Here is a 16,039-nt window from a genome sequence, read left to right as displayed (position 1 = left end):
TAGTCAAGACAGGAGACATAGAACCTGCTCTCTATTTTTCTTTGAGTTGATAGAGCATTCTATAAATTAAGCTGAGATTTCCACTTTTCTGGGGGTGGGGAGGGGGGCGGTGGTCTAAGTAACTATAGAAATTGGCCTTGTGGGCACTGGGAGACGACATTCTTAATATGTCAGATACACCAAACCAGAGCGAGTGTCAGATGACAGCAAACATCGGCGTTCACAGACTGGATGAGACTTGCTGATTCCTGAAGGAAGCTGAAAGGTTTTGGAAAGTACCATATTTGAGTTGGAGCTTGTTTGGGCAGATGTTTAGAGTGCAGTGTACTGGAGAGAGAAACAGGGGACTTAGGATCCAATATTAAAACTATCCCTCTCTCCATTTTTATAAGTCATTTAACTTACTGGGCTTAAGTGTATGTAGACCTTTAATTTGTATTGCACTATTTTAAAGGATATTGAGACAATTATCATTTTAAATGTGTATATCTTAATTTTGTGTAATTTTGTCTCTAGCTACGAAATTTGAAACTCAAGGAACCCTGTAAGACGCAATCACAAAATTATTTAAGCAGGTGTCAGAACCTGGAGGGATCTCGCATGGTTCTATCATTATTAAAAACACATGATTTGACATCAGACAGTCCTGCGTTTTAATCCTGTCTTTGCCATTTAGTTGTTGTGTGACCTTGGATAAACTATTTTACCTCTTTGAGCTTCCATTTTCTTATATATGAGATGTGGGTCATTATACTTAGCTTATAGGATTATTAAGAGAAGTGAATAACAAAGAGTGACTATCAGAGCATCTAATATATAGCAAGCATTTAACACATGATAATAGCACTTGGATAGATGTATAATTTTTTTTTTGATATTTGCTATCTTATTTAAAAATTGAAGCTTTTCTTACGAAGGAAAGGGTGGAGGAAATAATCGATAGGGGAGGAAAAGAAAAATCCCAGCCATTCCCAGCCAAGAGCTCTCCACCTCTCAGACTTCTCCACCTTTATTTTGTTTAATAATCAGGCATCTCCAACTTTCCCTGGAAGTTTCAGCCCATGAGTCCCCAGATGCTCCTCCCATGCCTGAGTTTGACAAACATTTATTCTTACTTAGTTCAACTAAGACAAATTAAGGAAAGGAAAGAAGGATTCTGTCTGTGCCTAGGAAGTTATGTCAGTTAAGGAATCTGACATACAGAATCCTCTCAAGGGGCTTCCCTTAAAAGAAAAGAACTAAGAGCACGGGACTGTCCCACGACATTGGCTGGGCTTCTGCCTCCCAGTTCATTGTCCTTTGATGTCCTAGAGAGTGATTTCTGTTTTTGTCCTCAGGGCTGCTTCTTCCTAACTCTTCTTTCATTTGTGTATTTCCTTTAATGGCAAGGGTAAGGACTTTAGTGCTGCCAGTTTAAAAAAAAATTATAAAATCAAAATTCAGTAAATAAAGCTGAATTTCATGGAACAGCAAAAAAGAAAAAGAAACCTGACGGGAGCCAGGAAAATTCCTCAAAGAGACAAAATGCCTAGCCATCTGAAAAAGAGTTAGTTAAAGGATAAGCAAGGACAGAAAGAGAAGGAGGTAGAATTGATAGGGAAATATATTACACTTATTACTTCTGTGCCATTATTTTAGTCACAGAAATACCATGTGAAGGGGATAACTCTTTTGGTATATTCTCTGGCAAATATACTTTTCTGAGAAGCTTCTCCCCACAGTAATTCTCAGAAGCTCTGCCAATGTTCCTCTCCTGCATTCCCTCCCTAAATTCAGAATTATCTGAGCTGGTCACTAGCACCTTTCTTGATGCTTTGGAAACAGAGATACTCCTGAGTGCCCATAAGAATGGTCAGCCCAATGAGAAAGCTCATCACTTGGTCTCCTTTAAGGCCAGTTGGCTGCCTAACAATTTTTTAAATAAGAGGAGCCACTATTAAATTTATGTTCAAAGAGCACACTTGATGCATGAGGATAGGGCCCATATCTGTATTTTTCTCTACTGTATTTCCAGCCTAGAGTTGACATGCAGTAGATGCTCAGTACATTTGTTGGCTAGATAGATAACTTGATGGATGGATGGATGGATGGATGGATGGATGGATGGATGGATGGATGGGAGAATTATGAAATCATGAAGCTCCTTCTGGCCGTGACAGACATGGTCATTCTTCTCTTTTCTGCCTGAGAGTAGGTAGAATAGGAGATCTGTATTACTCCATGGCTTCTCTTGCTTCAGTTCCCACGTTGCCACCCTCACATGAGGAGATTCCTATACATTTTTAAAAACTGGCAATCATATCACTGTCTCATATTCCTGTTATCACTTCTGGGAGTATGTTCAAATATTCTCTCCTCCGAATAACACTTCTCTTTTATTACGGGAAAATGTCTATATAAGTGTCTTTCATAATTATCTAAAATCTAATTAGAATTTAGAGTTTCACGTGGTCTTGTCTTGACAAGATATCCCAATTAAGAAAATGCAAACTAGCTGGCAAAATTAATTTGTTTAAATTTCAATATTTTCTGAAAATTTTCAGACGGTGTTCTGCAATATCAAACAATGCTATTCCTAACCAAAGCAACTTTTATTTCTCTGTTCCCATGTCTCGCTTTTAATATGTCTCACCTTCTACAACTGCCTCTGTTTTTCTCTGTCACTCAGTCTCTACCTAAAACTCACCCAGCAAACCAAATTGGTAAGGCTCTTCTCATTTCCCCTTCTCCGATTTCTTTTTCTACCTCCATTCTTTTCTTCTGTCTTCTCTCAGATGAGTCAATCTTGGTCCTTTCTAATGCAAAGCTCCCATCCCTGCTTTATGAGTTAGTCCAAGTCCTCATCATAAAAACATATGACTGGAGTTGGCATTCACAAAATTGTCTTTGAAATGGGGAGTAAGGTGACAGAAGAGAAAAAGAAGGGCTCTGGATTCTCAGACATGTTAATAATTTTTACATATCATATATAAATGGGATTTTGCAGAGAAGAACCCAGAAATAGATGGAGAGCAATGGACAGGAAAGGTAGATGAGGGACCAAAGAGACACAGATCCCAAAAGAAAGTTAGCCTTACAAAAACCAAGACGATAAAGAGAAATGCTTAAGTTTAAGGAAGCCAGTGGAAGCAGTGATTTGAGGTGGACGAAAGGTGAAGTTTAAGTTGAAATGAGAAGTGCAGGGTTTTCAAGTTTAGTTTCTGGGAGTGTAAAAATAAACAATTGTGATGTCAGAGGCTGAAAGATTATAGTTGTCATTTGAACTTGGGGATAGAGGAGATATCTGTAACTTGGCTGGAAAAGACAGAGCTAATGTACATTGCAAAGCACATATTTATACCAGGAAAATGGGAAGATTTCTCTTTAATTCTGTAGATGGAGTGGGGACGGGGAGAGTAAACTACTCATTTTAATGGTGAAACATTGGAACTCAACTTGTTTGATGTTATATTAATTGGGGGTTAATTACTAAGCTAAGTACATATAAAACTTTTATCTATGGCTAACTTGTCTCCCCAAAATCATGCAATATAGTGAACTAGCTTTCGCACTTTAAATTATTCATTGATCGTGTAATGATTCAGGTGATTCATCTTGCAAGATGGACACTGAAACTAACATTCAGAGTAGGTTGTGGTTTAAAGAGTGGAACAACCGCCAATCTCATTAGTGGAAATTGTGATGGTTGAATTTATCAAGGATGAACATACATGGTCTTCTTTCTGAGATTTTCTTTAAGATTTTCTCACAGATAATCTACTTCTTAGGTTTTGGAGAGAAAACTTGAATTTTATTGATCCCTCAGAACTCAATCTTTCAGATTTCAAAGGAGCTATTTCTTTTAATGGGGACTCTGTTAATATTTATAAAAGCTCTTCACAGGATGGAGGGTTGGAGGGAAACTCCATCCCAATAAGACAAAAAGAATGAAGCATGAAGCTCCACCTAGTTCATCACTGCTCGTCGAAATACATCAGTATTGAAAGATACATCCACCCCACCCCCAACCCAGCCCTATTGCTGTTCCAGCCCAAGAGTCAGAGGTCCCAAAGCTGTAGCTCTTCTACAATTTGCTGCTCTGTGACTCAGGTCTGTTGTCTGCAAAGAAAACTATTGGGTTCCCAAGCAACAGAGGCACATCTGGTAGGACAGATTTTTGTGATTGCAAAAGAAGGGGGAAAAAAGAAAGAAAAAAAAGAGCTCTCTATACAAGATAACCAGAGGCATCAAACTGAAATCCTCCTGTGGAAAATAAGCTAGTACTTCTGGGCCTGTTGGTGTAGTGAAAACCTGTGCTTGAGGATACATTACAGTGAAAGAGCAAAGTGAATAGTAAGTAGCTATTACTTACCTCCTTAGGGAGGTGTCTTGTTTGTCTGTACATCCCCCACAGCACCTAGCACAGTACCTTGCATCTCACCTGCCACTCACTAAAAAGTCTATCAAGTTAGTTAATTATCGAGACAACGCCCTCAGAAATGAGAGAACAGTACCCTCTTATCCCTGCTGCACTTTCCAGCACTGATATGCTGCCTAAAAGAGGACTAGGGCACAGGTTTGAACTAATGTCACAAAACTGGATGGGCAAGTTACAACAGTGTCGATTAAGGAAACAGAACTCATGGGGCACCGGATAACTCCACCCTGATGAACCCTTGGAAAAATGCCAAAGGTGCATATCCCCAGGCAAATGCCTGATTAGTCTGGGATTGATAGATTGGTCTAGGATTCAGCCCTACTGGGAAGATGTCTAAATTATAATCAGCATAGAAAGCGAAGTCCTCCTAGAAGAGGCAAAGGTTAAAAAGAAGAAAAGAAAAGAAAAGAAAGTGAAGTCCTTTCTCCCCCAAAACCTCTCATCAATCGATCAGGGTAACAAACAGAACACTAGGGCTCTGTCTGTGGACCAAACCCAAAAGGCCTGTGGTCAGGGCCAAGAGGGTAGATCATGTGTTCGTGGCAACTTCCTCTGTGGGCTTTTGCCCAGGTCTGTCCGCAAGCATACGATGGCCAAAACTTCTGCACCAGAGCAGCATCCTGCTGTAGCACAGTCAGGTCCAGGAGTGAGGGAAAACTGCCCACTCAGAGTAGATAATATCTGGAAGGAATGACTGTTTGGGAAAAGTTCCAATGCTAGTTCAGTGCCAACCCTTCCCCACCTTCTCAAGCCCTCTCCCACTGGTTCCTCCCCTCTCAACTGCTCTGGTTCTTATAAAAACCTCACAGCCTTCCACTAACATCCCGTAGGAGCCTCTCTCCCTACTGCTGCTACACAAGACCCTGAGACTGACCTGCAGGAGGAAACCATGAAAAGCCTGGTCCTTCTTGCCATCCTGGCCGCCTTAGCGGTAGTAACTTTGTGTTACGGTGAGAAACTTTTCTCCCATTTCTCTGTGTTTACTTTTCTGCCTCTGACTTTGGCTTACTTCTATTTTTCCTCTCCCTCCACCTCTTCTTCCCCTTTTCTCTGTTACAATCTTAAAGTACAATTGCTTTCACATTTCCCAGTCTCCACAGAAACTGATTTGTTCTATTAAGTCTTTTTTATATCCTAAATATCCAGAGTCTTGTGCAACTTAACAGGCAAACCTGTTCAGTGTTAAGTCTCTGTTTATCTAGAAACTCATATTTCAGAAAGAAGATATCAAATTCCCAGCCCCCTGCATCCTCGTTTTTAAGGATATTTATTTAGACTTTGGTATCAATGGGTTAAGGGTATTGTTTAAACCACTTGCCTTTGAGAAAATCCATTTTCATGTGAAGTATTAAGTATAGCTCTTTCTAGGGACTGGACAATCTCATGAACTTACTATGTTTGTTCAGTTAATTAATTTTAAAATAAAGTTTTACATCAAAAGAATTTTAGAAAAGAATCATTTTCATAACTCCTGTTGTCAGAAAATAAATTTTGCTTGTTTTCTATATGTTGTTAAATATACCTGCATTTGTTCAAAGCTTATAAAAGGGAATCTGAAGCAAAGTTATTTACTTATTTCAGTCTTTTGCTTCAATTACCTGGATATTTTCACTGTTTTTAAATTTAAATTACATTAACAACCATAAAGATTATGCTTCTCACTCTTGTATTCACAAATTTTCTGTGTCAGAGGATTTGATTTTTTCACCTCCTTTTTAAGTTTTGAAGAAAATTCACTTGCTCGCAAATATTAATAGAAGCTTCTTATTCCAAAATTTACCTGCTGTGCTCAGGAGAGTGACAGAAAGAAGAAAACTTCTGCTTTCATATCGTTTCAGTTCTCTCTCTGAACTGGCATCATGCCCAGGATGAGCTGTCAGCTGGAGCCAGTGGTTTCTGTGGCTGCCAATTTAACACAGGTTCTTAAGAGGAATTGGGAACCCTCTTAGAAACCTGTCCTAGTAAGCCCAGCAGAGCAACTGCCCTGTAGTTCTCTTGCCTGGAGAAACCTGGCTGTCTTCTGGATCCTTCTTAATCCTCTTTGACCCTGTTCTCAAACAGGCTCTGAATAAACCAGAGAAGAAGGTTCTCTGGAGACTTCCGTACAGCACTTAACGTGTCTTATTTTGCTTGTCTGAAGACGTCATAGCCCTTGGGAAATTTTAGCTGAAAATGGCCACTCCCTCCTTCAACATCAGAGAAGCTAAAATATAGAGATATCCACAGCAAGGCCAGAGCTAGAGAAAAACCTCATAAATCCTAAATTCCTGAAATTTGTAATAACCACACTGCTAAATATATTCTTCATGTTTTTAGACTCTTCCCTCTTCTTCCATCCCTGTATTTAAACTATCACAGTGTCTAAATTGATAAATAATAATATAATGAATCATTGATAAATACTGATATAATGAATCTTTTTTTTTTAATTTCAGAATCACATGAAAGCATGGAATCTTATGAACTTAGTAAGTGAATATTTAACTTCTTTATTCAAATCCTTTGCATTAAAGAACCTCTTCCTATTTTTAAATAAACAAGACGGAAAGATATATAACAGGGAGGGAAAAGGGGGCCTCTTTTGGAAAACTAAAGTAAATTTTTAAATCTAATGACTATAAAAATTGCCAAAGGAGCAATTTTTTAAGCTTGAAGTACTGCAATATGGGATTTAAGCTACAGGCAACATATTTAGAAGCCATAAAATCTCATTTGGAAATTTTAAATTGGCACCACGTCAACTGCACAGATGGAACATGAGGAGTAATGACAAATGGTAAAGCACAGAGTTGGACGCCAAGTCAGCTGGGAGACCACAGGCGCCACGTTAAGCTGAGTGCTGTTTTGGTTTTTTTGTTTTTCTTTCCTTGGTTTTTTTTTTTTTGAGACAGTGTCTCACTCTGTCGCCTAGGCTGGAGTGCAGTGGCGTGATCTCAGCTCACCGCAACCTCCACCTCCCAGGTTCAGACAATTCTCGTGCCTCAGCCTCCCGAGTAGCTGGGATTACAGGCCCACGACACCATGCCTGGCTAATTTTTGTATTTTTAGTAGAGATGGGGTTTCACCACGTTGTCCAGGCTGGTCTCGAACTCCTGGCCTCAAGTGATCCAGCCACCACAGCCTCCCAAACTGCCGGGATTACAGGCGTGAGCCACCACACCCAGCCAGCTGATTGCTGTTGAATAGCTGGATTTATAAAGACTGAGCATAGGAGGAAATGGCACATCACTCTCATTTGTAATTTATTCATTATTTTTATAGTGTTTAAACTGTTCATGTACCGGCAATCTAGTTATGCTTCATAAATCCTCAGGACAGAGAATTTCTCCTCAAAAGGAATTTAAAATCTACCAAGTAGAAATACAGAAATTAAGAAAGGCAAAGTGATCATCCAAACGCAAAACCAACAAAGCCTATATGACAAGTCTCTAAGACACATGGATTGATTACTGATTTCATTTGATCAGGAAGTTAATGAAATCTACTTTATACTCTCCTTTAATTTTTGCCAATCTCTGTTTATATGAGTTGCAGAAGTTAAGGCACTTTCAAATATATTTGTGTCAAGGAATATTCACGGAAATATTTTCAGCTATGTGTCACTAAAACTGCATTTATTTATTTTCTGTTCTAAGATCCCTTCATTAACAGGAGAAATGCAAATATCTTCATATCGCCTCAGCAGAGATGGAGAGCTAAAGTCCAAGAGAGGTCAGTAACAAAACTTCATGAGGAGCGGTCATTTTTCCCGGTGTAGATCACAGATCTGAATTGGAGTGGGAAACAGTTTTTTCATCATATACATTATTTCTAATTGTATCTTTAAAATCAAAAAACTTAAAAACAATATACAGAAAACAACTGAATTATTGGAAAACTATTTGGGGAAAGATCCGGAAAGGAGAGGGAAGGAGGAGAGAAAGGAGGACAGAAAGAAAATTTCTAATTTCATTTAAAAAAAAATCTCCTGTTCTGCCTTCCCTCCCTGGTTTTTTTTGGTTGGTTGGTTGGTTTTTCTGAGACAGAGTCTCACTCTGTTGCCCAGGCTGGATTGCAGTGGCACTATCTCGTGCCTCAGCCTCCCAAGTAGCTGGGATTACAGGCACGTGCTACCATGTCCAGCTATTTTTGCATTTTTAGTAGAGACGGGGTTTTGTCATGTTGGCCGGGCTAGTCTTGAATTCCTGACCTCAAGTGATCCGCCCACCTCAGCCTCCCAAAGTGCTGGGATTACAGGCCTGAGCCACCGCACCCAGCCTCTCCCTGTTCTTTAAATATCTCTTAATATCGGGGGGCATGGAGAGAAAGTCTCTCCAATATTTTCTTCTTCTTTTCCATTTTTGTATTTTTCCACTTTATGCTTCTCAATTTTGGCCTCTTTTTCCACTTTCTAGGATCCGAGAACGCTCTAAGCCTGTCCACGAACTCAATAGGGAAGCCTGTGATGACTACAGACTTTGCGAACGCTACGCCATGGTTTATGGATACAATGCTGCCTATAATCGCTACTTCAGGGAGCGCCGAGGAGCCAAATGAGATTGGGGGAAGAAAAAAAATCTTTTTTTCTGGAGGCTGGCACCTGATTTTGTATCCCCTTGTAGCAGCATTACTGAAATACATAGACTTATATACAATGCTTGTTTCCTGTATATTCTCTTGTCTGGCTGCATCCCTTTTTCCTGCCCCCAGATTGATAAGTAATGAAAGTGCACTGCAGTAAGGGTCAAAGGAGAGTCAACATATGTGATTGTTTCATAATAAACTTCTGGTGTGATACTTTCATCTTGTAAATCTGCTTTCTTTTGGGAAAATACTGAGATATTTAAATCATGGCCCACCTTACCCAAAATAGGAGATTCTGTTCATCTCATTTCTAGTATTGATTAGAAAAATAACTACATAAAAAGAAGGAAGCTTAGAAGGCACTCACTCAGCCATAAATTCTCTAAACCCTCTCTACCTTGGAATCCGTGAATGGAATCTAGTATGTTTTTTCCAGGATTTTCCTATTGTAAATTGTGGCAAATACAGGGCTCACTTCATTTGCTTTTCATCTCTTATGCATCAAAGTCAAAAATATTTCTGAATCAAGATAATCTAGAAGAGAAAAAAGGAGGAAAAGGAAAAGAGAAAACAGAAGGGACAAATAAAAAACAATTGGCAAAAACTGTCAATAATAATTTATAGACTTAACTATATCAATAATCACATTATATGTAAATAGTCTAAACAATCCAATTATTTTTTACCTCTACATATGTTATATTTTTACTTCTACATTTGTTATAGGTTCCACACTACATTTTTATTACTCTTGTTTTAAATAATTTTATTAATTTCTTTTAAAGTTTAGATAATAAGAAGATATCCCAGGCCAGGCACAGTGGCCCACACCTGTAATCTCAGTAGCCATGACCATACCAATGCACTCCAGCCTGGGAAACAGAGTGAGACTCTGTCTCTATAGAAAAATAAAAAAGAAAAGAAAGAAAAGATCTCATATTTACCCATGTAATTTTCAGTTCCTGTTTTCTTCATTCTTCTTTCCATCTGGTGTCACTTCCTTTCTGCCTGACGACTTCCTTTAACATTTTTTATAGTTCAGGTCTGCAGGATTCTTTAAGTTTTGTATGCTTGTTTTTATTCTTGAAAGATATTTTCACTGTATATTGAATCCCAAGTTGCCACGTTTCTTTTAATTATTTTAAGATATTCCACTGAATTCTAGCTTGCACAGTTTTTCGATATAAAATTTGTTGTAATTCTTATCTTTGTTCCACTGTATATACTGCATCTTTTATCTCTGGCTGCTTCTAACATTTTTCTCTTTATTAGTGCTTTTGATCAAACTGATTCAGACCTATCTGGATTTGATTTTTCTTATTTTTCTTGTTCTTGAGGCTTATTGACCTTCTTGGATTGCATAAAATTAGAAAAATTTTCAGCCATTATTTTTTCAAATACTTTGATCCCTCACTCCTCCTCTCCTTTAGAGGGTTCAGTGACATGCACATTTGACCACTTGAAGTAATCCAACTCTCTGATGTTATTTTAATTTTTACAAATTGCTTTTCTCTGTGTGTTTTATTTTTGACACTTTCTATTAATGAGTCATCAGGTTCATTAACCTTTTCTTTGGCAGTATCTAATCTACTATTAATTTCATCTAGTGTATTTTTCATCCCAGACATTGTGGTTTTAATCACCGGAAGTTTGATTTGGATGTTTTCATATCTTCCACACCTCTACTTATCTTTTTAAATGTCTTTGATACGTTTAAATTGTTACAATAACTATTTTAACATAATGTCAGTTATGGGTTGGTTTGATTGGTTGATTATTCTACTTATGAATCACAATTTTCTACTTTTCTGCATTCTTGCTTAATTTTATTTGATGCCAGACATTATTTGATGCCAGAGATGCAGAAAATTTTATTTTCTGCATTCTTGCTTAATTTTATTTGATGCCAGACTTTTTGTGTACTGGATATTCTTCTATTTCTGTATGTGTTCCTGAGCTCTGCTCTGGGATTCCGTTAAATCATGTGGATAAAATTGATCAGTATTTAATCTAAGGCTAATTATTTCCCCACACTGAGGCAAGACCTTTCTGAGTACTGCGCCCAATGTCCCATGACAATAATCGTAGCCCTGAGTTAATAGCAGCCACTGTTTCCTCTATTCCCCTTGGATGGTAATCTCCCCACACACATATGCCAATCAGTCCTCTGTGTGTACACAAGAGTGCCCTCCACTGATATCCAGGGGTCCCTCTCACTCTCTTCTTTGCAGTATTTTGCCATGTGAAATATAGTCACTGTGTTTTTCTAGAACTCTCAACTCCATCTCAACTCAAAATGTCCACTGGACTCCACCTTGATTCCCTCTCCCTAAGCTATGGCCTAGAAACTCCCTTAAGGCAATAGGCTGGAGAAGTCATAGGACTTACTGTTTTCCATCTCATAGCAATCGCCATCTTTAATTGCCTAATGTCCAGGGTCTTGAAAGACATTTTTTCACAAGTATTGCCTGTTTCTTTAGTTATTTCTGAAGGGAAGGTAAATTCCCCTTTCTTAGATGGAGCCTTAGTTCCTTAGACTCCATCTTAGCTAAAAGTCCATTAAAACAGGCAGGACTATTTAAACGGTGATCCCAGCCTCAGAGTTCCCCGGTAAAATTGGCTCAGACATATACTGCAGTTACATCACAGTTCAAATGCTCACTCTGGCTAGCCCTGCTTGCCTCACCCCTCTCATGTGTTGTTCCCCAATAAACCACCCGTACACAAGTCTCTAAATCTTAGAGTCTACTTCCTAGGGAACTAAATCTGTGACAATCATTCGGGTGGTAAATAGTGAATAGTCAACCAGCATCTTCTAGCTCCAGAATCTTCTCACTCAAGCTTGTTTCATTCATTACATAACACTAGTTTTATAGTTTTTGAGTTGGCAAGAGGTTCAGCAATAATCTATTTCAATCCCCTCATTTTTCAGTTGAAGAATTTGAGAGCTTAAAATCTAAGTGACTTAAGTGACTGTCCCAAAGACAGGTAATTCTATTTTCTTGAGAAATTTACTTGTACTGACCTCATAAAATCTAATTCTTTAAGTCAGTTTCTTAAAGAATTGTGTACAAATAGCCCATATATTTTTACCAGCCTCCCATTGTATATAGTTACACTTTCCAATCTGATGAAGCTATTTTTAATGTAGTTTCTACCTCAGTCAAAATTTTATCTATCTACCATCTCAGCTCTATAATTTCTTTTTTTTTGATATATCCTTGTTTTTCAGAACTAAGACACATAAAGTAACATGTTACAGGTCTTATTCTCTTCCCCTTTGCTCATCTTGGTAAGGTTTTTCCATAGATTAATTTAGCCTGAGAACCAGAGTGTTTCAACATAAGCAGATTACTCTGCCAGCACCCATAAAAGCAATTTGCATCTTAGAAGAGTCTCTAAGAATAAGTACTTTGTAGCTAGGCCTCCTAGTTTTTAATGCCAGCTCTGCCACTGAGAATGTGTCAATCTTGATCAAGTTAAGTAATCTCGCCGGGCCTCAATTCCCTTATCTGTAAAATAAGATTATTCTAGTACTTATCTTAGAGTTGCTGTCAACATTAAACAAATTAATATACGTAAAGGGCACAAAACACTGCCTGGCATGTAGTAAGTGCTCAATAGTTGTTAGCTATTTCTATTGTATTGTACTATTACTATGATCTGGATATTTAAAATGGCAAGACAATGACTCTTTGGAGAGTCACACTTACACCTCAAGCATCTATAATTGCCTGTGAAGAGCGGTCTGCAGGATTCATAGCCAAACACTATGAACAACACTCACTAGTTTATACTCACTTCACTCTTCCTCTCCTCCATCAGGCCATGGCTACATATGCTGAGCAGCACGCAGTTTCAAAAAAGACTAGAAAATTAATGATCTTCATTTTTGTACTCAACTGGGTTTGAAATTTTTGCAGCCAAAGTAATTTATACTAGAATGGAACTAAACTTACATTCTTATATAGTAGTACTAGTAGTAGTAGTAGTAGCAGTAAAATATATGCAAGCATCATGTACCCTTACCCTTTGAATGGAGGGAATCTGTAAATAATCTGTTGCTATATGTACCTTAAGTTCTTGATGTCCTTAATTATCTATCATTAGTAGCCTTTCCATCAGTTCTTCTATTTTAATGCTTCCTTGTCATAATACAGAACTCTAATGAGGGTGAATTCTATCCTAAACTCATGCTGATTTGGAACCCTGAAACTTTGCCTCTATTGCCTCTGCTTTGCCTATATTTGCCCTTATTTATGAACTAGGGTTCTATTTTATCCTAGTTGGCCCTCCTCTGGAACCCAGACATTGCTACCCATCTGATTATTCCTAGATATACCTTCTGCCATGTCCCTTTCACCAGTAAGTATCCCTGGCCACTAATGTCAGTTCAGAACAAAACACATTAATCTACTCTGCTTCACTGGCAAGACTGAGACACCTTAATCCAGGATGTGTTACATACCCTAAACTACCAAGCATTGCATAGGGCTGTGTCCCCAATAGGTAGACTATATGTGTCCGACAATAAGGTGTGGAAGCAGGAGTGGCCTTACTTGTCATCATTTGTAAGCCACATGAGGAATTTATACTTTAAATCCCTAAAATTCCAATCTATAGGCCTGGAAATTGTGGTTTCGAAACAGGAAATATTTTCACCATGGAACATAGGAAGAGTCTCATTTATGTTCTAAAGCTTCGCAGTAACTTCAGGCCCTTCATGCCAGGCAGCAAATGAAGGAGTCATCTTCCTAACAGGGGTAATTGACATCAGGAGAAGGTAGGGCTTCCTAACAGGGGTAATTGACATCAGGAGAAGGTAATTTCATCAGGAGAAGGTAGGGCTTCTGTTACACAATCTAAGGAGGGAAAGTGAATCTGACACCACTGAAACATCTCTTGATATGTCTGTGCCCAATCACCCAATCACGATAGTAAATGGACAGATGTATCAGCCATGGTCTAGAAGAGCATAGTGCAGGAGATCCCAACTCTCAAGAAAGGAGCTCTAACTCCCTTACCAGTTAGACACCAAGACCACCAGATACGCTATGAGTGACCAAAATCTAGAACGGGTAGTTTATAAGAGGGAAACAATGAGTATTAGCCGTGGCCTTGCAACTATCTGTACCAACACAGGCTATAGTTAGTCCCACTAACCTTCATACATGTTCTGGCTTGACCATACAAGTGAATTAAACTTTAAACATGAGAATATACCAAAGGAGAAATTATAGAGCTGGGAAAGATGAGATAGTTATCACACTAAAACTGGGAAATACATTTGCATAAAACCACCACAGTATCCAGGAAAGTAGGACTAGAACCTCTCTATTAGACCAATCAGAATCTTGAAGAAGCCATTTCTGGAACAGTTTGTATGAAGCAAGTTCAAGCATGATGGGTAGGTGTAATGAATGATGAGGTGCATTACTCAGATCCTTCAGGACTGAGGCATTCGTTTTCTCAGTTGCCTAAGTCTCTTTCCTGAAACTGCTCTTAGCTGAAGAAAGTCATCTTGCCCCAATTTGCATCTCTCTCCAGAAGCAGCCTGTATCCAAAAACTGGTCAATGCAGGGATATAAACACCTAGCCCTCTTCCCCTGGCACTGACATTTTTCAGTCTTGTGATTGCATCTTTCTTATCTACCCTTCCCCTGCCAGCTCCATGTTGAAAAGCCAAGATCTATCATGACTTAACTGCTCAGTTTATAACTTTACACATTCTGAGTAATGGGAAAGCAGAAGTAGGATATAGGAATCTCTCTTGGTGGTCTCTGAATTCATCCTAGGACTGAAATTGGCCCCAATATTTCTGAATTTAAAATGAAACCCCCAGCCCATCCTCAAGAACGTTAAAACCAGGGACTACATTATGAGATTCATCTGTTAATTCCTTTAAAGAAATGAGCTGGGTGACCTGTTGGGGGATTTTTCCATCTCTAATTTTTCTGAATTCAGGCATTGAAAGCTAACCAACAATTAAGAAAGCCAGAAACGTAAGTCATCTGGGGTTGTTCAAACATGAGGTTAAGCTTTGAAAAATACTGTTGAAGAAATGTGCTCTTTGCTCATTTGGTTAATACAGGAGACTTTTATGGTGTTTGCCTAGAAACCCTCTGACTCCTTTACTTTGGGTAGAGCAATACATGAAATTTGTCCCTACCCATTTCATCTAAGGATAACGACTACTCTTTGTGACCACAAACCTATAATAAATAAAGTAGGAAAATAATTTACGTACATTGATGTTTTCTAAACATTCTGAGAGAGAATTTTCCTCCTTATGAGGAGTCTTGGAAAGGCCTAAAAGATAATAATTTTGTATTATAAAAGTATTCCAACAAAATCATAAATGTGTGTACTTACTCCTAGGAGTGAATTAGACTTCAAACATGAGAGTATACCAAAGAAGAAATTATAGAGCTGAAAAAGAGGAGATAATTTTTTCACTATCCTGGTTAATAAATTTCTATAGAACAGCCACAGGATCCAGAAAGATGGGTCTAGAACTACAGAGTTTACTAGAAGCATATGGGCAATCTGCATCCATCTCTTTGAAAACATAAAAGAGAATTGGAAAAAATATAAAGCAAATTTAGTTCAGTGTTCCCCAAACAAGTATTCCAGTAATAATACTCCAGTCCAGTGTGCTGCCAAAATAGTTCTATGCCTAGACAAGTTCTATTGTCTTTATATATCTCTTCTTAGAAATATATATGTGTGTATATATATATATATATATGTTTAATATACTAAACGTAATATATCAAACCTTCTGTGTGGTCCATAAGTAAATGAATATGTTTGAGTCTGTTTAGCACAGGGGTTTGCAAGATACTTTGACAATATAATGTTTTTTTCAAGGAGCATTGACAAAAATCTTGCAGAACACTATTCAGAACCATTAATCAAGCCCAGCCTCCCACTATTTCTTTCTACAGCATTTCTAGCATTCCATCTACATGTATGTAACATTTAACAAATATTTATCATATGCCTACTCTATGCCATATGATGTGGCCAATGTAGCAGATGGTCATTCAGTTCGTACTT

At 38.2% G+C, this 16,039-nt stretch overlaps 1 protein-coding gene across 1 annotated transcript; it reads left to right on the top strand.

The window, feature by feature from the left end:
- The first annotated feature begins 5,244 nt into the window (after nucleotides 1-5,244).
- MGP (matrix Gla protein) lies at nucleotides 5,245-9,197 on the top strand. Its single transcript, NM_001131542.1, is given in 4 exon segments — nucleotides 5,245-5,367; nucleotides 6,853-6,885; nucleotides 8,053-8,128; nucleotides 8,812-9,197. Coding segments are annotated over 4 exon segments (312 nt in total). The 5' UTR covers nucleotides 5,245-5,306; the 3' UTR covers nucleotides 8,954-9,197.
- Nucleotides 9,198-16,039: the final 6,842 nt, after the last annotated feature.

The sequence above is a fragment of the Pongo abelii genome, chromosome 10 (assembly GCF_028885655.2).
Source record: "Pongo abelii isolate AG06213 chromosome 10, NHGRI_mPonAbe1-v2.0_pri, whole genome shotgun sequence".
Lineage (NCBI taxonomy): Eukaryota > Metazoa > Chordata > Mammalia > Primates > Hominidae > Pongo > Pongo abelii.
This window is presented reverse-complemented; position numbering and strand designations above follow the sequence as displayed.